This window comes from Ictalurus furcatus, chromosome 17 (assembly GCF_023375685.1).
Source record: "Ictalurus furcatus strain D&B chromosome 17, Billie_1.0, whole genome shotgun sequence".
In the NCBI taxonomy this organism is placed as follows: Eukaryota; Metazoa; Chordata; class Actinopteri; order Siluriformes; family Ictaluridae; genus Ictalurus; species Ictalurus furcatus.
Window position 1 is genome coordinate 10,511,581 of NC_071271.1, and position 27,585 is coordinate 10,539,165.

Below are 27,585 nucleotides of genomic sequence, written 5' to 3' on the forward strand. Positions count from 1 at the left end.
TAGATGGCAATAATTTTAAGAATATGTAAATTATTTTACTAGAGAAAAGTCATTCTATTGCTTATGTTGTTTTGTTTGCATGATTGCATGATTGTGCAATATATATATATATATATATATATATATATATATATATATATATATACACACATGCACACACACATACATATATATACATATACATACATATATGTGTGTGTGTGTGTGTGTGTGTGTGTGTGTGTGTGTGTGTATATATATATATATATATATATATATATATATATATATATATATATATATACATACATACATTGATTGGCCAAATGGTGGAAAGTAAAGGAGAGAAAAGGTTTCATTTTATTTGCACTCCACCTGCCTTTTGGTATTCCCATGTTGTAGATATCACAGATACCACATGCTATTGTGAAACCTATAAAATGTCAACACATTTTTTATTATCTCAGAAGTTTGCAATGTAGTCAGATTGCTCAACATGGTTAATCATTAATGAGAGGATGAGTGCAGATGGGCTGACTGTCTTTAAAAAAGCATTCAAACTTTACAGCACTGGTGATTAACTTTATCATGATGGTCAGTCAGGTCTATGTAAGGATAAGGTTACTGTTAGCCAGCTTCCTTTTTCTCTCTGTTTATGGACAAACCTCAGGACCGTAAGTATCATATAATTCTAAATAAACAATTTAATAATATTTGTCATAAACAATTACAGATATTCACTTTGTAAGAATATACTTATATTTACTGTATATATATACTTTTTTTAATAAACTTATTAAAATGTTTGTTTGTTTTTTTTTGTTCATTTGTATTCATATTTTACAAGGTAAGCAAAGATAATCATAGAAGCCACATGTCAGGTGGCACCAACAAGCAGTGTTGTGAATTGACTGCTTCATTAAGTAGTTTCATTACATCTAGTTACACATATTTGAAATTCAGAGAAAATGTCTATCCATCTATCCATCCTCAACCGCCTATGCATTATCGGGTCGCGGGGGCAGCAGCTCCAGCAGGGGACCCCAAACTTCCCTTTCCCAAGTCACATTAACCAGCTCTGACTGGGGGATCCCGAGGCGTTCCCAGGCCAGTGTGGAGATATAATCTCTCCACCTAGTCCTGGGTCTTCCCCGAGGTCTCCTCCCAGCTGGACGTGCCTGGAACACCTCCCTAGGGAGGCGCCCAGGGGGCATCCTTACCAGGTGCCAGAACCACCTCAACTGGCTCCTTTCAATGCAAAGGAGCAGCGGCTCTACTCTGAGTTCCTCTCGGATAGCCGAGCTTCTCACCCTATCTCTAAGGTAGAAGCCAACCACCCTCCTGAGAAAACCCATTTCGTCCGCTTGTACCTGCGATCTAGTTCTTTCGGTCATTACCCAGCCTTCATGACCATAGGTGAGGGTAGGAACGAAAATTGCCCGGTAGATCGAGAGCTTTGCCTTCTGGCTCAGCTCTCTTTTCGTCACAACGGTGTGGTAAAGCGATTGCAATACTGCTCCCACTGCTCCGATTCTCCGGCCAATCTCCCACTCCAATGTCCCCTCAATCGTGAACAAGACCCTGAGGTACTTGAACTCCTTCACTTGGGTTAAGTACTCATTCCCTACCCGGAGTAGGCACTCCATCGGTTTCCTGCTGAGAACCATGGCCTCAGATTTAGAGGTGCTAATCTTCTTCCCAGCCGCATCACACTCAGCTGCGAACCGATCCAGTGAGTGCTGAAGGTCACGGACCGATGATGCCATCAGGACCACATCATCTGCAAAAAGCAGCGATGAGATCATCAGGGCACCAAACCGCAACCCCTCCCCACCATGACTACACCTCGATATCCTGTCCATGAATATCACAAACAGGATTGGTGACAAAGTGCAGCCCTGACGGAGACCAACCCCCACCTGGAACGAGTCCGACTTTTCGCCAAGAATCCGGACAAAGTGATTGGATAGCCCTAAGAAGGGAACCCCTCACCCCATTCTCCTTCAGCACCTCCCACAGTAAACCCCCGGGGACCCGGTCATACGCCTTCTCCAGATCCACAAAGCACATGTAGACCGGATGGGAATACTCCCAGGCCCCGTCCAAGATCCTTGTGAGAGTAAAGAGCTGGTCCGTTGTTCCACAACCAGGACGGAATCTGCATTGTTGTTCTTCAATCCGAGGTTCGACTACTTGCCGAATCCTCCGTTCCAGCACCTTGGAGTAGACTTTACCAGGGAGGCTGAGAAATGTGATACCCCTATAATTGGCACACACTCTCTGGTCCACCTTTTTGAACAAGGGAACCACCACCCTGGTCTGCCACTCCTTGGGGACTGTCCCCGACTTCCACGCAATGTTAAAGAGGCATGTCATCCAAGAAATCCCCTCCACACCCAGAGCTTTCAGCATTTCTGGACGGATCTCATCAATCCCCGGGGCTTTGCCACTGTGTAGTTGTTTGACTACCTCAGTGACCTCCACCGTGGAAATTGACGATGATCCCCCATCAGCCTCCACCTCTGTCTCTACCATAGAGGGCGTTTTAATCAGATTCAGGAGTTCCTCAAAATGTTCCTTCCACCGTGCAATTACCTCCTCAGTTGAGGTCAACAGCATCCCATCCTTACTGTACACAGCTTGGAAGGTTCCCCGTTTCCCCTTCCTGAGATGCCAACTGAAAGTCCTTCTCCATGTCCTGTCCGAACTTCTCCCACACCCGCTGCTTTGCCTCTTTCATGGCAGAGGCTGCAGCCCTTCGGGCCTGTTGGTACCTTGCAACTGCCTGCGGAGTCCTCCGGGATAGCACATCCCAGAAGGCCTCCTTCTTCAGTCGGACGGCTTCCCTGACCACTGGTGTCGACCACGATGTTCGAGGGTTACCGCCCCTTCATGCACCTAAGACCTTGAGACCTCAGCTCTCCGCCGCAGCTTCAGCAATGGAGGCTTTGCACATTGCCCACTCAGGCTCAATGACCCTAACCTCCACAGAGCTGCCAGAAAAACTCAGTCGGAGGTGTGAGTTGAAGAACTCACGCACAGGGGCCTCCTCCAGACATTCCCAGTTCACACGCACTACCTGTTTGGGCTTTCCAGGTCTGTCCAGAGTCTTCCACCACCCCTTGACCCAACTCACCACCAGATGGTGATCAGTTGACAGCTCAGCCCCTCTCTTCACCCGAATGTCCAGAACATGCGGCCTCAGATCAGATGATACGATTACAAAATCAATCATCGACCTTCGGCCTAGGGTGCTCTGGTACCATGTACACTTATGAGCCTCCTTATGTTCGAACATGGTATTCGTTATAGACAGTCCATGACTAGCACAGAAGTCCAACAACAAATGCCCGCACGGGTTTAGATCAGGGAGGCCGTTCCTCCCAATCACGCCTCTCCAGGTATCTCCATCATTGCCCATGTGCGCGTTGAAGTCTCCCAGCAGAACTATGGAGTCCCCTACTGGTGCCCCATACAGTCAGAGTTTACCCCCCACAACCCGTAGGTGTAAGGAGGTGACCCTCTTGTCCACCGGGGTAAAGTCCAACATAACGGTGCTCAACCTGGGACTTGTGAGTATCCCCACACCCGCCCGGTGCCTTACACCCTGGTCAACTCCAGAGTAGAATAGAGTCCATCCCCTATCCAGGAGTACAGTTCCAGAACTGAGATTGTGCGTAGAGGTAAGCCCCACCAGATCTAGCTGGTAGCACTCCACCTCCCGCACAAGTTCCAGTTCCTTCCCCCACAGAGAGATGACGTTCCACGTCCCCAGAGCCAGCCTCTGCCTGGTCTGGTCCGTTGAGTCCCCTGACCTTCACTGCCACCCGTGTAGCAGTGCACCCGACCCCCACGGTTCACCCCACGAGTGGTGGGCCCATAGGATGGAGAGGGGGGTGCCATGTTGCTTTTTCAGGTTTTGCCCGGCTGGGCTCCGTAGGAAACCGTGGCTGGGCTCCGTAGGAAACCCAGCCACCAGGCGCTCACAGTCGGGCCCTCCCTCTGGGCCTGGCTCCAGACGGGGCTTCCTTCGGGCAGAGTAACTCCTTCTCTCTTTGCTTTCTTCATGAGGGTTTCTTTGAACCATTCTTAGTCTGTCCCCTCCCCTGAGACCACTTTGCCTTGGGAGACCCTACCAGGAGCACAAGGCTCCAGACACCACAGCCCTCAGGTTCATAGGGGCACACAAACCTCTCCAGCAATGATAAGGTGACAGTTCCCGGAGAGGATGTCTAGAAGTAGCAAAAATGAATTAGAAAATAGCAACCTAAATGGAGATAGGAAATAGTACAGCTGGGAATGACCAGTAATAAATAAAAGCTACAGTACTCCAGCAAAGTGCAATCAGGGAGTGTGCACCAGCAAAAGAATACTATCATAATATTGTCAGAGTGTTTCTTATTTCTAATTGTGAATACATAATTTCTTATTTTTTTCTGCTCAGTTTTGTTGACATACTGTATGATACCATTTTGTTCAATAAACAACAGTTCACGTGCATCAAAGTGAAGAAATCGTCTCATGATTTTACCCAAAATCATTGCACATCTTCACATAAGATGTGCAACGTAAAATGGCAAAATGTGGAGTGAACCTCAGGTGTTTTAGATAGTCATGCTGTGTGATACCATTTTGTCCCATAAATAGCAGTTCGTTTGGATGCATGAAATGAGAAATTAGCTAATGTTAAAAGCATCGTACATGGATCCTACATAGAAATGACATTCATTTGCAAGATTCAAATTGCAGATAGGTGCTTAGGTCAGTGTACGTTAAGGCACTCTGTATACACTTTTGCAATACTATTGATTGTTGAGCTCTGTTCTGTTTAGTTAAGAGTTAACTCAAACAGTTCCTGTGATCTGGCTACAAAGGTTTACTTAAATAACCTTTTCCCATTTTCCACTGATTACATATTAATTAATTGAAAATAATCTTAAACCTTCTTTTCTGTCCTTATATTACAGATATTTCATGGTGACATTTCCTGCAGTGATCAAGTCTGGCTCTGATGCAAAGTTCTGCGTGAGTCTTCTGAAGCCCAATGAGACTCTGCACATGAACATTTATCTGGTTCACAACAACCAGAACAGACTACTTTTACAAGAGACAGTGGAAAAGGAGATTCACCACTGCTCTCATTTTGAGGTCAGAAATCCCACAAAATTTCTGTATTTATTTGTTAGTTAGTTAGGTAGGTAGTTAATTTACATTTAATTTAATTTTTATTTATTAAGTTAATAATAATTTTAGTTAGGTTTCATGTGTTTTAACATGGAATACATCTTCACAGGCTCCACAGGTTGTGGATGAATCAGTGCAGGAGATCAAAGTAGAAGTCAAAGGTGAAAGTTTTAAGATGACAAAGAAAAGTAAAGTGATGTTTAAATCCTACAACACTTTGGTTTTTATTCAGACTGATAAACCCATCTACAGTCCAGGCCAAACAGGTGATTCATTCCTGCAATATGCCTCACAATTTTGAGTTTTCCATTTTAACTATTTAATGAAAGTTTAATTGTTACTGAGGGTACAAGGCAAAACTTTTCACAAGTATTGTTTTTCCACAGTGAATTTCAGAATTGTCACTATGGATTTTAATTTAATCCCACTTGAACAAAAGGTAAGAGGAGAGTTTTATGTAAATACATTAAGAACTCCTATTTAACAGTACAACAGGGTGCTCAGTTGCCATTTACATGAACACAGACCAATGTCTATGTGTATTTTTATATTGCACAAATTCCAGTGAATAAAACATTAAAACATATTTAAATTTATTTTATAATAGAAATTACAAAATTTGATGTATTATATTATACTCCACAGTACAGGACAGTGAGTCTTCAGGTAAAGTGGAATCAAACACAATATTATATATTTTATGACATCTTTGTTAATTTTTAATAATTTTAATGCAATCCATCCTCAAAGTCGTCACAATACTCAGCTAACTGTAGATATCTCTTGTGGAACCAAGCAGGATAATCACCAGAACAGGATTGGTCAGTGGATGAATGTGTCCTCGACAGGTCTGATATTGCAGCTTTCTCATGAGCTAAATGCTGAGGCTCCAGAGGGATATTATAAGTTAACTGCTGATGCTGGAAATAGGTTGGTCACACACCAATTCAAGGTGGAAAAGTATGGTAAGTTACATTACTAGTAACACTGGAGTTTTTACAGATGTAACCAACATAACTTACGGTAATAATGAACTGCATTTGACTTAGTTTTACCCAAGTTCGAGGTTACAGTGAAAGCACCAGCACAACACAGTGTCGATGAGGAGGAACTGGAGCTAGAAGTTTGTGGAAAGTAAGTTTCAAGATTTTTTTTCTGAAAAATTAGGAAAAAAAGATCTCTTAAAATTTCAGTTTTAATACAATCGAAATTTCGAAAATGTTGAGACAGTATGGAAAAAGCTAATAAAAAAAAGAGTGACTTGTAAATGTACTTTTACTTGTATTTAAACAAAAAACGTATAAAGGCAAGGTACTTGATGTTTTACCTAATCAACTGCATAGTTTTTTGAAGATAAACATTTATTTTGAAACTGATGCATGCAACACGTTCCAAAAAAGTTGGGATGGGGCAATTTAGGACTAATAGCGATATGACAAGTTGAAATGAGAAGGTGATGTGAAACAGGTGAGATAATCGTCTAATCATAGTATATAAGGAGCCTCCAAAAAGGCCTAGTCCTTCAAGAGCAAGGATGGGTTGAGGCTCGCCAATCTGCCAACAGATGCATCAGCAAATAATCCAACACTTTGAGAACATAATAAATAATAATTTATAATTAAAAATATTAAAATGTAATTAAAACATTCAAAGAATCCGGTCAAATCTCGGTGCGAAAAGGGCAAGGCTGAAAACCACTTCTGAATGCGCGTGATCTCTGATCCCTCAGACATCACTGACTTAAAAACCGCCATGAGTCTGTAATGGATATCCTGACATGGGCTCGGGAATACTTTGGTAAACCTTTGTCAGTCAACACCATTCGCCGCTGCATCCACAGATGCAAGTTAAGGCTTTACTATGCAAAGCAGAAGCCATACATCAACACTGTCCAGAAGCGCCGCAGACTTCTCTGGGCTCTGTCTCATCTGAGCTGGACAGTAGCACAGTGGAATCATGTTTTGTGGTCAGACGAGTCAACATTTCAAATAGTTTTTGGACAAAACAGCCATCATGTTCTCCAGGCCAAAGAGGAAAAGGACCATCCAAGCTGTTATCAGGGTCAGGTCCAAAAGCCAGCGTCTGTCATGGTCCGGGGGTGTGACAGTGCCCATGGCATGGGTAACTTGCACATTTTTGAGGGTACCATTAATGCAGAAAGATGTGTACACATTTTGGAGCAACATATGCTGCCATCCAGAGCAGAACAACACCAAACATTCTGCCCGGTTTAGAATCGCATGGTTGCGTAAGCATAGAGTGTGGGTGCTAGCATGACCTCCCTGCAGTCCTGACCTGTCTCCAATTGAGAATGTGTGGTGCATTATGAAGCTCAGAATAAGGCCACAAAGGCCCGGTACAGTTACACAGCTGAAGAAATCCATAATGGATGAATGAGGGAAAATTCCATTTGCTAAACTCAACCAATTGGTGTCTTCAGTCCCAAACGCTTAATAAGTGTTATTAAAAAAAAATGTGATGTTACACAGTGGTAAACAGTCCACTGTCCCAACTTTTTTGGAGTGTGTTGCAGTCATCAGATTTGAAATGAATGTATATTTTCACAAATAAATTCACAAAGTAAAACGTCAAATAATGTATTAATAATGTGTTTTCAATATAGTACAGGGTGAATTTAATTTTCAATGTTTTTTTTGTTGTTGTTTTTTTTTTTGCATTTTCCATACTGTCCCAACTTTTTCGGAATTGGGGTTTTAAATGCATTACATAGTGTTGACGCAAATGAATATCTAGCATATGTTTATATGATATTTATCATACATGCTAGGATTTCTGTATAATTTATTGAAACTCTATGGTATGAAGGTACACGTATGGACAACCAGTAACTGGTCAAGCAGTGGTGCAGGTGTGCCGGAAATTTTTGCAGAGCTATGATGAGGCCCCAATGATTTCACCCTGTCTGAGTGAAACGGTGGAGGTATGTATGTAACACACTTCAAAGACAAATATTTTTCGCTCTCTCTCTCACTAATGAACTAAGTCTCACCAGTTGTTTTTGGATGTTCCCATAGATGGGTCAGACTGGCTGTGCATTTGTTATTGTCAGTGTGTCAAGTTTCATGAACACTGAAGTTGAACATAATTTTAAGAATCATATTGATGCTACTATTACACTCACAGAGGAAGGAACAGGTGAGTCAGTAAAAGATTTCTCAAAACTAGCAGATATTCTGTAACAGATTGACAGTTAATGTTAAATCGGATACTTAATATTATACTTTAACATAATGTTGATTTATATTACATGATAATATATTGTGATTTATTTCCTTTTGTTTAGATATTGCCATGGTGAAATCCAAAACAATAGACCTTTCTTTCCAAATTGGTAAAGTGGAAATTCTCGAGCCACCAACAAACTTTGAACAGGGAAAAGTTATAGAAGGAAAGGTGTGTACTTTAGATATTTTATACAGGTTTTTTTGTGTGCATTTTTGTATTTTTAGACTTTTGGTATTGGTTTTATTTTTGACAGTATCTTGACAGGAATTCTTCTTTCCCTGATCAACAGATTAAACTTACTACTTTCAGTGGAACACCAATTCCTAACAAGAAGGTGTATCTTTCAGAAGGTGAATGGTGGTCTCAGAAGTTACTACTTAATCTTACTACCGATAGCAATGGATTGGCAAACTTCTCAGTTGCTTCACCAGAACATCCTACAACAGTGATAATATTGAGGGTATGTTAGGATGAGTCAAGCACTTTCCAAAAAAAATACTATTATTAATATTTTCGTCCATAAAACAATGTTACTATTATTATTGTGCTTGTGTCACTGTTATCTAGGCAAGTGTCTATCCAGAGGAAAAACACCATGCATACAAAACACCATTCTTTTCAAATGCTGAAGCACGTATACATCTGCTCCAACCTGCCACACCTTACAGTCCAGTGTTCAGTGAATTGTTAATAGAGAGCTCAGAGGAACCATTTAAGTGTGGTGCTGAAATTCCCATAACCATTAACTACTATATTGTTGGAGAAACTACTGAAAATTACAGCACTGATCTTATATACACGGTAAGTACATGCAGTGAAAGTTTCTTAATAGAGACAGCTGCATCATCACCTTCCACCTGCATTGCCTACATTGCAGTAGCTCTAAATAAAATTCACTGGACAATTATCATATATTTTGCCTCTCTGGTTCAGGTCTTATCTAAAGGAGCCATAGTCCATCATGGACATGAGGAAGTTGAAGTGGAAGCCTCTACAGATATCAGAAAAGGAAAAATCTCATTCAAACTATCTGTTGTTCCTGAGTTGGCTCCTGTAGTGCAGGTTGTGGTGTACTCTGTCCTGCCCAGTGAGAACATCATCGCTGCTAACAAGAATTTTGATGTGGAAAAATGTTTTGGAAATAAGGTAATACTATCAAAATCACTATGATTTTTTTTTAGATTCAACCCATTAGTCTGATTATTAAATTATTAATTATTAAATTAAAAGTATTTGCCAAAAAAACCCTAACCTGTCTAAACATGTTTTCATCGTGGACTGTCCATCCTGGACAGGTTTCGCTACAGTTCTCTCCCTCTAAAGCAGTTCCTGGTGAGAAGAACACTCTTGAGCTCTCGGCTCATCCTGGTTCACTGTGTGGCCTCAGTGCTGTGGATCAGAGTGTGTTCATCTTGGAGTCTGGAGAGCGCCTAAATACTGACAAGGTGAAATTAAGATGTACTGAACAGTCTATATATACAAATGCTTGTTTTTTGTTTGTTTTAAACCATTATTACCTTTAATTGTTTTTCTTTTAATCTAATAATATTTAATGTATTTTTTATTTACTTCTTAGAAGACAGTATACATGCCATGGTTTTATATGCTGCATGCTATATTTCTATAGCCTTCTGCATTACAGATGTCTCTCTTTTCATGAGTTTACTATAATTTACTAAGGTTGAATATATAGCTTTTGTTTCAGTTTTATTGACAGACTATTCTTTGTGTGTTGCATAATAACTCATACAACTGACAACTGTCAGCCATTCTGAATGCTCTTCACAGCATATATTTTCAAACCCTTCCTATGTTGTACATTTCAATTTCCCATAATTTAGATGTACATATCATGTAGGCATAAAGGTATGCCAATGGAGTTTAGTATATTGTCCATATGGTGCAACTGTGTTATGTCTTGTGGTTGCAATGTCTACTTTTGACAAACCTTTTAGCTTAGTTGACTTTGGAGAACTGGGGAAAAGCGGATCTCTCTGGGATAGGAATGCTGAGGTGCTCACCAGCTGTGATGTCTGGGTGTTTGGCCCTACAACTGGGTGCATATATTTAATTTTCATGTCAAATGTTTGGATTGCCAGAGACTGAGACCTCTAGTGGTTGGTCTGGTATATCTTTTGTCTGTCATGTAAATAAAATCTTACAGTCAAAAGCTTGAATAACCATGTCAGAAAAGTTTACTGTGCAAATGTGTGTAAGTTACATTGAAATAATATGAAGTTAATCGTTAATGTGTTGTTATTATTATATAATTCCATAGATATTTAATTTGTTGCCTGTGACATCAGTATCAAATTATCCCTACATGGTTGAAGATCATCTGGAGTGTGTGCATATCAGGGATGTACGGGATGTACGGATTGACCATGTTTACAATACATTAAAGGTAACAGACTGACCGGTTATAAAATGAAGCATAAATCATTGTGTAATTTGAGTGAATTTTTATTTGAATTTAAACTACCTGGTTGCTGGTTCACTGTTCAGTGATGTACTACACTGATGACACTATGACTTAACATCTGACAGGGTGTGGGACTGAAGATGGCAACAAATTTGGCTGTTAGACATCCTAACTGTTTGACGTACAAAGGTGTGGAGTATCACCGTCATGATTATGGTGCATCCAGGCCTTTTCTTATATTATTGTTCAATAAATTTGGAGTTTCTTGTTCTTGCAAATAAGATACACTATATGGCCAAAAGTTTGTTTACATCTGACCATCAGACCCATATTTGGTTCTTCTCCAAACTGTTGCCACAAAGTTGTAAGCACACAATTCTACAGGATGCCTTTGTGTGCTGTAGCATTACAATTTTCCTTCACTGAAACTAAGGGGCCCAAACCTGTTCCAGAGTGGCCTGCACATAGCCCTGACCTCAACCCCACTGAACACCTTTGGGATGAACCACAAATGCCAACTGCACCCCAGACCTCCTCATCCAACATCAGTGCCTGACTTTACTAATGCTCTTGTAGCTGAATGGGCAAATCAAAAGTCACACTTCAAGATCTAGTGGAAAGCCTTGGCAGAAGAGTGGAGGTTATTATAACAGTAAATGAGGACAAAATCTGAAATGTAATGTTCAACAATCACATATGAGTGTGATGGACAGGTGTCCACAAACTTTTGGCCAAATAGTGTATGTACATTAAACTGTGTGTATCAGAATATTAAGTATTTCTTTTGGAGTTGATATGTCCCCAGTGGGTACTGTTAAAATAGTCATTATAAGCTTCAGTTACATAGTTCCCTCAGATATAATCCGTTTTGCATAAGTTATGTTCGTTACTAATGATTTTGCTGATTTGCAGTGCATAACAGTTTGGATTACAGCAATATTGACTCAACAGATTTTTACTATGATGAGTACAAATACTCAGGATCATTAAATTATGAACCCATCAAAACAGTTCGCAAATTCTTCCCAGAAACTTGGATTTGGCAACTTGTTGAAGTGGGGTTAGTAAATTATCATTTCTTCTTTTTTTTTAATTTGGCATATTTGCTTTTTAAGAATTTTAAAAAGAAAGTAACAGAAAATAATGAAAATCAGTGTTCCGCAAATGGATGCATTTCCACAGTGCTTTTTAAACCTAAGAATTTGTATGGTGATTTTACTTATAAAACTTTTCCATGGACACATGTTTAGGAAGTTAGATTTGCATATACACTGGTACTGTACTGATGTACGATAAAATTTGCTACAATATACTGAATAATGAACAATTCCCTTGATGATAAGTAATAGAAAATGTAGAAATTTAAGTGTTATTGATTTTCCACAGGGACTCTGGATCAGCACAGCTTCCTGTCACTGTTCCTGACACCATCACTACTTGGGAGACAGGGGCTTTCTGTGTGTCCTCTAGGGGTCTGGGACTGGCTCCTCCTGTTCAGCTCACTGTATTTCAGCCCTTCTTCCTGGAGCTCTCGTTGCCCTACTCTATTATCCGGGGAGAAGTTTTTGAGCTGAAGGCCACGGTCTTCAATTATGTTTCCAAATGTATTATGGTACTGTAAGGCTAAGATTATATCCACAAATGTTGTAACAATTGAGATGCACAGTAAATTAATCACCTGTGCCTCATTGGAAGGTTAAAGTGACGCCAGCTCCTTCCTCAGACTACACTCTGGAACCCTCTTCTGATGGCGAGTATTCATCCTGCCTGTGTGCAAATGGCAGAAAAACCTTCAAATGGACTCTGATTCCCACGGTGCTTGGTGAGACTTAAAACTTTTTAGTTGAGACAGAATCTAATATGCCTATATTATATTGCATTATATTGTGTAGAACTGAGGTGTTAGTAAATGGAAAGCTTCTCTGAAAGTGTTATTATGCTACAGGAGTCGTGAATGTGACAGTGAGTGCAGAGGCAGAACAATCCCAGACGGTGTGTGATAATGAGATTGTGAGTGTTCCAGAGAGAGGCCGTATTGACACAGTTACACGGAGTTTGATTGTGCAGGTCGGTGTCTTGAAAACAGTGAAAACAGAAAATATATGCTTAGCCTAATTATTACTATGATTTAATAACACTTTAACCCCATGTAGGCTGAAGGAACTGAAAAGACAAAGAGCCAAAGCTGGTTATTATGCCCACAAGGTCAGACTTACATAAGTGGTTGATTTACTCTTAAGTGTTTACATCTACATCTAGTATACTGTCTTTATGTAAAACTGGTGCACACAGTAATATACCACTCAGTTAAGATAGAAATGTCTTTCAATTTACCTACAGGCAACAGTGTTTCAGAGGAGCTGGAGCTGACTCTGCCTGAGGATTTTATAGAGGGATCAGCACGAGCTTCTGTTTCAGTACTTGGTAAATGAGAAGACATCTCACTTTGCAAGATGAACACAAGATTATTATTCCCTTAATCACTAAATAATAAATTTTACACATTTCAAATGACAAATTCCACTCAAATCATTTTTAAAAATCCATTTTATTCTAATTATTCTTATAACAACCTATTTTTAGATGTCATTTCCCTGAAATTAATCAAATATTGCTACACCTTAAAAATATTTACAGATGTGGCCATTAAAAATGTGTGCGGGATCTTACGATTTCATGCAGTATCATGCGGTATCACGCGCATGCTGCGGGCACAGGAAATACAAGACCAATAGGGGGCAGTCATGTTTCATTTGAATAAACACGGCTTGCTAGTAAATACAGTAGTAATGCCTGGACATATTCTATATACGCATACATTCTTTTAACAACCAAACGGTGCTGTTTCTTGTACTGAAGCCTATGATCTGCTTCTGCTTGGCCCACGGCTCTGTGAACCTCTCTGAGAACCGTTTTGGCAACAAGCAGCAGAGCATATTAAACGTTGTCGAGCCTGACAAAAATTAAATGTGTGGAAGGTTAGATTTAAGAAAAAATATTACATATGGTTTACATCAAAATATTACATTTCTCATCAACACTTACGATAAACCTAATTTAAACAAGTTTATAATTACAAGAGTGAGCATGGTCGAGTCACAGTGGAAAAATGCAGGTTTAGTACGCCAGTGACCAGGGTTCTATACCCAGCTCAGTTTAGTGTCTATTAAATGATTGGGTTCAACAACAAAGAAACTCTTTGTTTTTGAAGAGGATGAATCCTGCAACTTTTTCGCCAGTTCCTTATTGACACGTGGATCTTCCCTTCCCCCCAAATATTATCACCTCTCAGCAGCGCTTCTCTTTGAGCAAAATGATTTTGACTCCATTGCGATGTCATAGACTGCAAATACGTACAAATTACTTGACTCTATTCCTGTCATGATTGTAAAACAAAACGCGATTGGTTGGAGTAAGACTGTGCTACGATTGGTCAGTGCAATGTGGTGGTTATCCGATTGGATTGAGTAGACGGTGGGTCCACAACTATTTATAAATGTTAAAAAATCCACAAATGTGTGCAGCAATCCACAAATGCACAGGATGTAATCCACAAATGAATGTAGGGCAGAGTTGTGTTTGTGAAAAAAAACATATTTGTAAAAAATTATTATTATTATTTGCAAATCTCATTTGATTTATTTGCCAATTTAATTTATTTTTGTGAAATTACGAACATATATTTGTGGATATTTTTGTAAATCTCACTACATTTATTTGTGGATCGTAATCTATTTGGAATTATGAAACAATTCTAACCCCATAATGACCCAACAATTGGGTTACACAAAACTACCCCAAACTGGGTAGAGACTGAGAAAATAACCCAATTAAATGACCCAAAAGGCTTAACAGATCGTTTAGGTAAAAAAAAAATAACCCAACATTTATAGAGTGTATGCTTGATTATTTATTGTTTCTCTGGGTCTAAATATGAGGATCCATGCAACATGATTCTTCAACTGTGATTGAAAACAGATAAAGAAAAATCCAAATTTTACAGTTACAGCATATTATAGCTGATTATTGTAATTGTTATCATTGGAAATTATATTAATTAATTAAATACCACCTTTAAAAATATTATTATAAATAAAAGTATACAGTATTTGTCACGATCTCGCTGGCAGATGGCGCTGCGGCGATGTTGTGCACGAGCAGCTGGAGAGCGCGTGCACGTGCTTGAAGTGCGCTTGGACGCTACGACTTTGTTTACAATGGACATATGCACTTGTTTTGGTTCCTGTTCTGTGCCGGCCCGGTTCAGTTATTGGCGGAGGTGTGAGGATGTGTTTTGAAGTGTTGCCAGCTGTCAGCCATTAAGGTAATTGTGACTGGTTATTTAGACCCCTCACGTTGCTACGCACGTCGGGTGGTATTACCGTGGAGTAATGACGGATTAAAGGAAAGACGGAATGTATAATGGTGCCAGTAATGTGTCCATGCTCTGTCTAGCTTCCTGGTCCTAGTTTCATACTCTAGTTAGAAGAGTGTTCATGATATAGTTAGAAGAGTGTTCATGCTATAGTTAGAAGAGTGTTCATGCCATAGTTAGAAGAGTGTTCATGCCAGAGTTAGAAGAGTGTTTCATGCCAGAGTTAGAAGAGTGTTTCATGCCAGAGTTAGAAGAGTGTTTCATGCCAGAGTTAGAAGAGTGTTTCATGCCAGAGTTAGAAGAGTGTTTCATGCCTGAGTTAGAAGAGTGTTTCATGTCATAGTTGTGTTCTAAGTTTAATGCCTCATGCCTCATTTCTAGGTAAAGGATAAATGTTTAAGTTTCATGTTCTTTGCTTCAGTTCGAGTTTTCTGTTTAGAACTTGTTTCTTGCCTCCTGATGTGTTGACTTAAGTGTAAATAAAGACGTTACTCCTGGTTTTGAGTCCTGTTTCATAACAGTATTCCCATATATTTAAGCTACAATATTGCTGATATATTATTTTTATGTACTGATGTATAATTTTGTATACTGAATATTGTATATACATTTTGCTTAATTTTATGAGGGTTGCCAATCATTTTGGCATTGACTCTATATTCATTTTCATGTCAGACTGCAATAATTCTGGAGTTGGCAATAGTATATACAAAAATGCTAATCTTCTTAGTGACCGCCATATTATTTACTCTCAGTGTGTGAAGTGAATTGAACTGATAGGAACTTCAATGGAATATAATGTCATCTGAGTCAGCCATGATATGATCAAGCTAACTAATATACTGTAGGTAACTAGATAACCAACACTACTAGCAAGTTATATATCCTGTTTGTCAGGTTGCATTTTAATGAGACCTGTTAAATTTAGGAGGTGAGAGGTCATGACTTGGATGTCTAGAGTGTATATCTGCATTTACATGGCTTGTAACATATCTGTGATTAATGTCCCAGTCATATACATCAAGATGTAGGGCCCAACATGCACTGTATCCTGTGGGCATACAATGAGCCTACAACATCAGTGAGCTTGATACTTATTAAGAGATCTGTGATAATCACATGGATAAGGTGCATCCCTGCAAGTAATGTGAGTACCATAATTGGTACCCATAAACAAAATATGCACAATAATTTTAGTCCTCTGCAGTACCATCTTTATACCAGAGACAGCTTTTAAATATCCAAAAATTACATCCTATTAGACTACCTGTTTTGGTACTAGAGGCAGGTCTCAGAGTGTTTTTAGCAGGCAGAATGTAATTTATGTAGCTGTAACTGAAGTTGCCTTCTCATCTGCATGAACAAACAGTCTTGATCATGCATAAGAGCTCTTTGAAAATATAGTGTGGGATAGCCCATTGACTTGCTAGGGCAACTATGCCCTGAAAGGAGTTAATCATTCAATTGGCGGTGTTTAAAGAACTGAATGGAAGAATCAGCCTCAGTTTCCGTAAGGCACAGTGCATTCACTGCTGCTGATTACATGCTGATCTTCAGAAAACTCTGATGGCAAGCTAGTAGCACTCTTCAGTAGTGTGAGCTCATTGATTAAGTTTGAAAAATAAGAAGATTCCACTGAGGGAATATATCACTATATGCAGGCAGCTGTACTAAGCTCCTTCGAGTCTACTAGTCCTAAAGGAAACTGCCCTGGCTGTCCAGAGAATAAGAAAGCAAAACATTAAAACTAAGTACAAGTCTAATTTAAAAAATATAATATTGTGTTATTTTGTAGGAGATATACTTGGCCGTGCATTAAAAAATCTGGATGGACTGCTAAGGATGCCATATGGCTGTGGAGAACAAAACATTGCTCTCCTCGCCCCCAATATCTACATTCTTCAGTATCTAGAGAACACTGAGCAGCTCACCACAGCTATCCGTGAGAGGGCTACTGGTTTCCTTAAGAGTGGTCAGTGAGATTATCTTTCTATTTTTAATCTTTTTAATCACCAATAGCCATTCTGAATATATTCTTGCTGAAGTAATCAGAATCGATAATTTGTCTTTACACAGGATACCAGAGGCAGCTAAACTATAAGCATTTTAATGGTGCATATAGCACATTTGGCAGGGGAGATGGGAACACATGGTAAGAATTGTACTGTTAGCAGTAATGATGCAAATGTTTTTGTGTTTAAAAAATAAATAAATAAATAAATAAATAAAATAAAAAAACTTCAGTCATTGTGAATTTACTCTGAGAAGTAAAATATCTAGGAATATATTTTAATTATAGATATGCATAATTCTCCTCCACCAGGTTAACTGCTTTTGTCTTAAGAACCTTTGGCAAAGCACAACGTTACATCTTTATTGATCCAGAAATCATTAACAGTGCAAAGCAATGGCTAAGAAGTAAGCAGAGATCAGATGGCTGTTTTATACAACAGGGAAGTCTGTTTAATAACAGGATGAAGGTATGTATGGTACTAAGGCTTTCTATTACTACAGAACACTCATTTACAACATCAGAAGGATTTGTCAGTTTCTATCCACACAGGCCCTCAGGTGCTTGATCAGCACCCTTATCATTTTGAGACCTGGCTCATGTCTGCCTCTGAGTGCCGTTCAACCTGTGCAACTGCAGCTGCATGACTTGTTTACAACCTTTCTAAGTTCTCCAAGTCCACCCCATTGCTAAGCTCCCTCCACTGGCTTCCTATAGATGCCTGCATCAGATTTAAAACACTGCAGTTTTCACACCCCACACTGCACCACACTCCTCCCTCCGATCCTTTCGCACTGTTCGACTGGTCCCACTATCTCTCAGGGTACAGTACAAGGAAGGCATCAAGGCTCTTCTCAGATCTGGCATCTAGTTGATGGAATGAATTTCCCTTAGATGTCTGAACAGCTGAGTCACTGGCAGACTTCAAACAACAACTAAGTTCCTACCTCTTCATGAAGCACTTAAATTAGCACTTTAAAAAATGTTGTGTAGTTTTTCTTTTACTATATTACCTTTACTATATTTTTTATACTTTTATATAGTATTCTTGGTCCATGACCTATTGAATCAGTATCAGTATGTATTTATTGATAGTCGTTCTTAATAAGCTCATTTTCCAAATCCCATAAATGTAAATTTAACACATTTCTGAATAAATCTACCTATCCTATCAAATTTCTCGTGTATTTCAGGGTGGTGTAAACGATGATGTGACCATTACTGCCTACATCACTGCGTCATTCCTTGAATTGGGCATTACAGTCAAGGTAAGAGCATGATGCAGTAAATTTTTGCTTTCGGATGACATGATTCTATAAGGAGGCTCTGCAAAAGTCATAATAAAGCTCCAACTGGAAAGGGAAACTTTCCAAACTATTGTGTTTTCTTCTTTACCATTATGTATATTTTGATTGCAGGATACTGCTGTGAAAAAAGGACTGTTGTGCCTAAAATCTTCTATTGGTAACCTGACAAACACCTATGCCACTGCTCTGTTGGCCTACACTTTCAGTCTGGCTGGAGAAAATGAAACACGAGAGCAGCTACTAAAAGAGTTGGATAATGTTGCCATTACAGGAGGTATGGGATGGTTAGCATAATTTAAATAACATAACATATAAGTGTGTTACTATTAAAATTAAACTCATGTTACTGTTTATGGAGTTTCAGCCTTTGATGTTTTCTCATTGAGGCTGTATTCTTGCCTCATGCCCAGTGTTCCTCAGATAAGCTCTGGATTCACAGCAACCATGACCATGATAATGTGCTTACTGAAAATGAATGAATGAATGAATTGATAAATGAATGGATATGCTATCATGGGATTGAAATCTAGTAATGTTATGCAGAACATAATCTTATATAGGTGTCTTTTTATGTCCCAAGGACTTAATTTAAATAACTACGTTCAGGTGGTCTGTCATGTCACGGCGAGCTCGCAACTACAGTTTACAGAAGGCAGTGCCAACTACAAACATGGCCGACAAGAACTACATTGCCCGACCATGCATGCGCTCACGTTCACCAGAGTACTGAGTGATAACACCTGTGTCGCACCATAGGTTATATAAGGCCTCGTTAATTTCAGCGCCTCGCAAAGTAAACGCCCAGCTGCCTCCATAGTCGGTGAAGTAATCTGTTATGTTACCTTGTTGGAGGCAAGCGCGGATGATCAGGACAGGAATACTGGGGTCAGGCAGAAGACGAAATGCTGTAGAAAGCAGAAGGTCAGGCGATCGGGCAAACAATATAAACTGGGCTATACAGGAAAAACGTAATCCAAGGGCAAGTGAAAACTCCAAAACCGTAGATTTCCAAAACGTGAACGAAGGCTTGGTGAACGTCAGGTAAAAGGCAGCTGAGCGTTTACTTCGCGAGGCGCTGAACTTAACGAGGCCTTATATACACAGGGGTTATCACTCAGTACTCTGGTGAACGTAAGCGCGTGCATGGTCGGGAAATGTAGTTCTCGTCGGCCATGTTTGTAGTTAAAATTTTAAATAAATTACCATGAAAAAGAAGTGGTATACTTATATATGAAGATGTGATTTGGCTATCAAGGGGTAATCATTTCCTGTGGCTATGCTAACTAAGTATCTATGTAACAGAATAATTTGTAATTATTTCAAATAGTTGTATAGCAGGATAAACACAAACATCAGGAAATATAAAAAACAAGAAAGTCAGGGACTCTAGTGATTAGGGGATGCTTATGTCTTAATTATCTTGTCTCTATTGTTTTAGATGGTCAGCTTCACTGGTCTCAGTCAGCATCAGATGACTCCGGCTCATTGTCAGTGGAAATCAGTTCTTACGTGCTGCTAGCTGTTCTCACTGCAGGTCAACTCACTACAGCTGATTTGGGATATGCTAATAGGATTGTCAGCTGGCTAGTGAAGCAGCAAAATCCCTATGGAGGCTTTTCCTCCACACAGGTAACTCAGCTTATTTGTAGCACCTTTATGCAATTTCAATATGAATATGCAAAACCTTTTTGCCCCAAATATGACATGTAACAGGTCTGGACAACCAGCACACAAACACAGACAACATTACAAGAAAATATTTATAACTGTTCAACAAACTCAGCTATTGAGCCTTTTATAATAGCGAGTGTGGGAGTAGGAATAGACATTTTGCACAAAATTGTGCAAAAATCTTTGGAACATGCACAGTATACAGTTTCCTCCACTAATATTGGCACACTTGGTAACTATGAGCAAAGAAGGCTGTGAAAAATTGTCTTTATTATTTAACTTTTTGATCTTTTGTTTATAAAAAAAAATCACAAAAATACCCTGCTCTCATGGATATCAAACAATTGCAAACAAAACACAGGTTTATTTAAAAAATCTTTGTTAAATATAGGTGTGCAACAATTATTGGCACTCTTTTAACAGCTCTCAGTCTTCTCCTATAATGCCTGATGAGGTTGGAGAATACATGGCAAGGGATCTGAGACCGTTCCTCCATACAAAATCTCTCTAGATCCTTCAAATTTTGAAGTCCATGCTGGTGGACTCTCCTTTTCAGTTCACCCCACAGGTTTTCCTATGGGTTTCAAGTCAGGGGACTGGGATGGCCATGGCAGGACCTTGATTTTGTGGACAGGAAGCCATTTTTGTGTTGATTTAGATGTATGTTTTGGATCATTGTCCTGCTGGAAGATCCACCCACAGTCCATTTTAAGCTTTCTGGCAGAGGCAGTCAGGTTTTCATTAGAGATCGATCAATAATCAGTTTTATGGTTATTTTTCCCGATATTGAATATTTTTTCATAATCAGATATCGATTTTGAAATATCAGATCAACCATCTTGTGGGCATTTTTAGAATTGTGTGCTGTATCTGAGGAGAGACGAGTTAACAATGGTATACACAGTAAAGTATACTTGCTTTGCTTTAATTAATAAACTTTATTTAACATAATAGCCATTAATGCACAAATTAGATGTGTTACATAAATGCTTGCTATGTAGTTTAAGCAGCTTGGCACTAAGAAATAGTGACAAACTCACAGTCACATAATCTGTTTACCTCATCAAAGCTTAATATATATATATATATTTTTTTTTAAAGACACTTTAGCAACAGTGCACTTTATTTTATATTTTTTGCACTCTTTCAAAAGTCCAGGTCCTCTGACAGGAAAACAACCCCAAAATATTAAAGAGCCACCACCATATTTAATCATGGGCATGAGGTACTTTTCCATATGGCTACCTCTCTGTGTGCACCAAAACCACCTCTGGTGTTTATTACCAAAAAGTTCTATTTTGGTTTCATCTGACCATAGAACCCGATCCCAATTGAAGTTCCAGTAGTGTCTGGCAAACTGAAGACACTTGAGTTTGTTTTTGGATGAGAGTAGAAGCTTTTTTATTGAAACCCTTCCAAACTACTTGTGGTGATGTTGGTGACGTCAGATTGTAGTTTTGGAGACTTTCTGACCCCAAGATGCAACTAACTTCTGCAATTCTCCAGCTGTGATCCTTGGAGATTTTTTGGTCACTCGAACCATCCTCTTCACAGTGTGTTGAGACAATGTAGACACACGTCCAATTCCAGTTGACTGGAACGTCTTAATTATTGCCATGATGAAGGGCATTTTCAATGCTTTGGTATTTTCTTATAGCCACTTCCCATTTTGTGAAGCTCAACAACATTTTGCCGCACATCACAGCTATATTCCTTGGTCTTACCCATTGTTATGAATGACTAAGGGAATTTAGCCTATGTGTTAGCTCATATTCATACCCCTGTGAAACAGGAAGTCATGGTTGAACAATTTCCTGTTCCTAGTCACCCAGGTGTACTAAAAAAAAAGTAAATATCAATGGGAATGTACTTCAAATATATTTTTCTCATATGAATTCATAGGGGTGCCAATAATTATTGCACACCTATATTTAACAAAGATTTTTTTTTTTTTTTAATAAACCTGTGTTGTGTTTGTAATTGTTTGATATCCATGAGAGCAGAGTGAATTTATTGAACAAAAAATGAAAAGGTTAAACAATAAAGACAAACAATCACAGCCTTCTTTGTTCATATTTACCAAGGGTGCCAATATTAGTAGAGGGCACTGTAAAGAAATATTGTAAGGTAAAAATGACTTCAAAAATAATGAAAGTCAACATTTCTACATAAAAAATAATCTGCTATAAAGTGGAGTAAACAGTAAAAAAAATAATAATAAAGTCAATGACAACCCTTTGCTATTTAAAAATGCATCAGAAGTCTCAGATACTTTATGAATTTATATAAGGAAATTTGGAGTCTGCCACACTTCTTCCAGAGACTCTGCCTGTCACACTTGCTTCCATTGTTTGCAGGTAAAACATGACATCCTTCATTATGTTTTTTGTCTGAAAAATTATGTTTGGAAATGTATTTTCTTTTCATTAACTCAATAATGCATGAGTCATAAACATCTTAGGTAAAAATTTGTTGTAAAAAATTAGGGGGGCATAAAATCATGCCGATACAGGTCAAGAGCTTCAGTTAACATCAAACATAAAAAGGAAGAAAAAATATGAACTCTGTGACTTTAACCATGGCATGGATGTTGGTACTATAACATTGTAGCAACAGTTTGGGGAAGGCCAACATGTGGGTATGGTGGATAAATCTGGGTTTGAGGGATGCCAGGAGAATGCTGCTTACCAGAATGCATAGTGCCAAGAGTAAAGTTTGGTGGATGAGGGATAATGGTCTTGGGCAGTTTTTCAGGGTTTGGGCTAGAACCCTAATTCTAGTGAAGGGTAATGTTAAAGCTACAGCATACAAAGACATTTTAGACAATAGTATGCTTCCAACTTTGTGGCAACAGTTTGGGGAAGGCGCTGTGCTGTTCTAGCCTGACTGTGTCCCTGTGCACAAAGACCATAAAGACATGGTTTGGTGGAGTTTGGTGTGGAGGAACTCCAGTGACCTGCACAGAACCCTGACCTCAACCCTACTGCACACCTTTAATGATCTGGAGCATTGATTGTGAGCCAGACATTTTTTCACAGACACACTTCAAAATCTTGTACAAATGTACGAGTGTACACTATTATAGCCACAAGGGGGCGGCGGGGGGTGGGGGGAGGTAGGGTCAACTCCATATTAATGCCACTGGTTTTGGAATGGGATGTTTAACAAGCACATATTATGTGTTTTTCCAAATATGTAATATTCTCCTCCTCTTTTTCTCTTTTTAATATTCTATTCAGGACACAGTTGTGGCCCTCCAAGCTCTGGCTCTGTACTCCACTAAAGTGTTCTCCTCAGACGGCTCAAGCACAGTAACTGTAAAGTCAGAAGATGGACACAGTCACAACTTTGATGTGAACCAGAACAACAAATTATTGTACCAAGAAAGATTACTGCAGGATGTTACTGGCAAATACAGCATTGATGTGAAGGGCTCCACCTGTGTGTCAGTGCAGGTCAGTGCATCTTTAAGATAATAATAGCGTTATCTTGTTGGAATCTTGATCAATCTTACTGATAAATAATGCTTTTTTCAATAAAGTGTTCACAATTCCTTATTTATTAAATAATAACTGCTGAAAAAAACCATATTGGAATAGGTCTTGGACTAAGCACAGTATGCCTACTCAAATGAATTTACTAAAAAGGACAGTAATAATTAAAAAACAAGTTTTATAAAGTCTTTAAACCCCTCTAACACAGAATTGTATTATTATTATTATTATTATTATTATTATTATTATTATTATTATTAGATTATTATTAGAATTTTTATTTTGTATTATTGATTTACAGTATTAGTAATGTACAGCCAATTCAGCAACTTCTTAAATATGAATAGATGTTCTAATAGATTTCTATTTGCTTTCCAGGCACATCACTGCAGTTATAAATGACATTCTTTTATCCCCACTTGCAGACAACACTTTTCTACAATGTCCCCACACCTACTCACACCAGTACACTGAGCATCGCGGCTACAACTGACGGAAACTGCACAAAATCATTCGGACAAACTCTGGCAATCAATTTCACTGTCACGTAAGACTAAATATTTGATAAATCCTTGAACATATATGAGAAAACCAGTGGCTGATTTCTTCAGGTGATTTAGAAACAGATTTTAAGTAGCCCCTCCATTTTTCTTACATTAAATGACTACATATCATATCACATAAAATATTATGAAATATTATACACGCAGCAAAATTATTCAACATAACACAATCAGTCAATGACTTATTACTGTAAATATCATGGCTATATGACGGGCAGCTGGTATCAATGGGCTAACCAGGCTAAGCCCCTCCACTGTCTTTCAAAAAAAAAAAAAGTCAATATAAATTTTCATTTTTGTTATCCACATCAGATAGTGTGCTGTTAACAGATGTCTTAAAGCTGATTATAACATAGAGCATAGCAAAGAGCGTGGTCCATGACTAGGGTGAAGGGTCGGCCTGCCAAGAAGTAACGGAGCTCTTTGAAGGCCCACATTATGGATGGGGCTTCTCTGTACCATCATCAAACTCACATACAGCACCAGGTCTTCCTCCCTGTCGAACGTCTGTGACAGCACGGCACCTAGCCCAGTCTCTGATGCATCAGTGTGGATTGTAAACAGCTGGTTGGAGTCTGGATTTTTAAGAACTTGGAGCTGGTGAGTGTTGTCTTGAGGGCTTAGAATGCCTGCTCTACCTCATCAGCCCAGCACACCTGGTCTGGTTGGCCTTTCCTGTTGAGATCTGAAAGGGAGGAGTCTAAAGACCCACAGAGGAGATAGTAAATGGTCTGCACTTATATAGCGCTTTTATCCAAAGCGCTTTACACTGTGTCTCATTCACCCATTTACACACCCATTTGTGGTTCAGTGTCTTGCCCAACGACCCTTCGGCATGTGGAGTCATGTGGGTCGGGAATAAAACCGCCAACCCGAAGATTAGTGGACAACCTGCTCTACCACCTGAACCAAGCTCTCCCCACGGGCTCGATCAGGTCTTCCACACAGGGGAGGGGTAGCTGTCAAAGTCCAAGACCTAGTTCAGCTTCTGCAAGTCATGGACCACTTTTCAGGACCACTATGTCGGGCTGGACCAGGAGCTGGCGGACTCCTCAATGATGCCATCCTGTAGCATCTGGCAAACTTCATCCCCGAGAGCATGATGGTGGGCTTCAGGGATGTAATAGGGTGGCTGCCGTACCACGACTCCCAGTGGGGTTTTGATCTCATGATGGACCACATGTGTCATCCCTGGAACCATGGTGAAGATGTCGGCAATCTGGTCCACTAGCTCAGTCAGATCTTGCCATTGTGAGGGGGTCAGGTCTTCTCCCTTCTGGACAAAGGCATGGTCTGAGGGATCTGAGGACAGAATGGCAGAAAGGCAGATAGCACAGGGGCATGCTTAATACACTTTATTCACAGGTTGATCTGATAGACCCTCTTACCAAGCTGCCAGTTCACTGGCCCCACCTGCTCGAGGACTGTGTATGGGCCTTGCCAACAGGTCAGGAACTTGCAATTGGCACCCAGAATGTATGTGACCATATGCTAGTGTGTGAACAGGAATGTGTGAACTGTGGCAACTGAGGAAGTGTCTTTACAATTCAGGGAGAGCGTTCCCACTGGTGGCATGGCGATGGATTATCCCGAATGGATGTGACATTTACATTTATGGTATTTAGAAGATGGCCTCATCCAAAGAAACATAGTAGTTTCTAGAGTATATTCCCTATTACTTACAGCTAAATCAGTTAGCTAAATTGGTTTACCAACAAAAATAAACCTCACTGACCTAAATTCAGTCAGGATCCCAGGCTATTTTAAACCTACATCAAGAGATTAGCCCCTGTGTTACCAAACTCAGCAAAGAATCACAAAATTCACTGCAATCAGACTTCTTACATTTAATGAGCAAATATCATTTTTGACACTTTACCCTGTAGTCACAATGATTATTATCTGGTATTATTATTATTGTTTTAGGTATTGGTATTAACTATCTTTTTGTTTTGTTTTGTTGTTTGTTTTCAATTTTCAGATATAATGGGGCATTAAACAGCACTAACATGATCATAGTGGACATAAAACTCTTATCAGGGTTCACAGCAGATCCTGGTGAAGTAAGGACTAGCAATGTGCTTAAATGATTAAAAATGTTAAAATGTCATTTATTTGTGTGTGTGTGTGTGTGTGTGTGTGTGTGTGTGTGTGTGTGTTAATTTACTAATGCTGAATAATTCTTGTGTTGTTTTCTTAGCTGCGAAATCTAATTTTGGTGGAACGAGTTGATTCCAAAGATGACCATATTATAATTTATATAAAAGAGGTAAGAGGAGAACACAGTTTAGAGATCTGTACATAACATTAATTATTACCTATATTACACACATCTGCTGTACAAACATGTATGTTTTATTTATAACACACAAAATCAGATATGATTGAGTGAATCTGCAATGTAATCTCCAACAGCTCCTAAGGAATATTCCTGTCAACTATAAGTTACACATTAAACAGATGCTTCCTGTGAAGAATCTCAAGCCAGCTGTGATCAAAGTTTATGATTACTACCAAACAAGTAAGATTTCCCGGTCTTGTGAGATTTAAATTCTGTTATTGTGACTGTATTGCTTCCACTTACTGAATCTTTCATTTAGGTGACCAGTCTGAGATGGAGTACACATCCCCATGTGTGTAAGCTTCCAGATCTTCATTAAACACAGAAAAGCTTTGGATATCTTCTGCGTGCTGGTTTTATCTTGTGCATAAAACATTTTTGTTGGTATTGAAATACATATGCAGTTCAGATACATGTTGCATTACTCCTGTGTTAAAGGGGTTTTTGCCATACATATCTTACATGGCTCTTCATTTATAAAAGTCAAAATCAGTTAAGAGCTTTTTAATTAGCCAGCTGTCAAGTCTAAACCAGAATCAGCATCGCACTACATCTCCCAGAACACCACATGGCCTACAAACATGGCTGCTACGAACTACAACACCCAGCACACATGAACTTACAGTTTCCATTAAAGCAAATACATTCCCATTATAACTATTAAAACCATTACAAATTCTATGAGGGTTTCTATTGTTGTTGTTTTTTTCAGCAGGAGTGTGTAGGGTCCAAATGTAATGCTTGCACAGGGGGTCACTATGAAAAAATGCTGATATTAGTTTTAATATTTAATATTATTAATAATATTAATATTTAATATTTTAAATACCACTGCTGATATTAGTTTTATTTTTTCAACAATAATTTTGGCAAAACTTTAGGAATTATTTACATGATGTACACAACCTTTCTAAACTCAGTTTTGCAGAAGTATAATTAAGGGTTATTTAGAGCACAATTAACTATATGTTGTCATCCTTAAAGCAAGGTTT

The 27,585-nt window shown here is 39.1% G+C and overlaps 1 protein-coding gene across 2 annotated transcripts; it reads left to right on the plus strand.

The window, feature by feature from the left end:
* The first annotated feature begins 554 nt into the window (after nucleotides 1-554).
* Nucleotides 555-27,274, plus strand: LOC128620979 (alpha-2-macroglobulin). Of its 2 annotated transcripts, none has more exons than XM_053646391.1 (34): nucleotides 555-653; nucleotides 4,947-5,127; nucleotides 5,273-5,429; nucleotides 5,550-5,602; nucleotides 5,809-5,829; nucleotides 5,963-6,128; nucleotides 6,213-6,297; nucleotides 7,990-8,104; nucleotides 8,199-8,319; nucleotides 8,468-8,577; nucleotides 8,663-8,869; nucleotides 8,977-9,210; nucleotides 9,343-9,555; nucleotides 9,705-9,854; nucleotides 10,688-10,813; nucleotides 10,957-11,047; nucleotides 11,744-11,891; nucleotides 12,218-12,443; nucleotides 12,527-12,653; nucleotides 12,777-12,898; nucleotides 12,985-13,036; nucleotides 13,172-13,255; nucleotides 17,002-17,178; nucleotides 17,283-17,358; nucleotides 17,530-17,686; nucleotides 18,411-18,485; nucleotides 18,636-18,798; nucleotides 19,963-20,153; nucleotides 23,435-23,650; nucleotides 24,115-24,236; nucleotides 26,234-26,315; nucleotides 26,453-26,521; nucleotides 26,668-26,773; nucleotides 26,853-27,274. In XM_053646391.1, the coding sequence occupies exons 1-34, from the start codon at nucleotides 568-570 to the stop codon at nucleotides 26,891-26,893; spliced, it is 4,350 nt and encodes a 1,449-aa protein (XP_053502366.1). In that variant the 5' UTR covers nucleotides 555-567; the 3' UTR covers nucleotides 26,894-27,274. The 2 variants fall into 2 exon arrangements, with proteins under 2 accessions (XP_053502366.1, XP_053502368.1); XM_053646393.1 differs by having other exon boundaries at nucleotides 556-653; nucleotides 8,699-8,869.
* The last annotated feature ends 311 nt before the right edge of the window (nucleotides 27,275-27,585 follow it).

Bases quoted from the DNA above. Each gene is read 5' to 3' on its own strand.
- LOC128620979 (XM_053646391.1), top strand. From the start codon at position 568: ATGATGGTCAGTCAGGTCTATGTAAGGATAAGGTTACTGTTAGCCAGC. The intron at 654-4,946 runs GTAAGTATCATA...CTTATATTACAG, and splicing joins TATGGACAAACCTCAGGACC to ATATTTCATGGTGACATTTC. The intron at 13,037-13,171 runs GTCAGACTTACA...ATTTACCTACAG, and splicing joins CTGGTTATTATGCCCACAAG to GCAACAGTGTTTCAGAGGAG.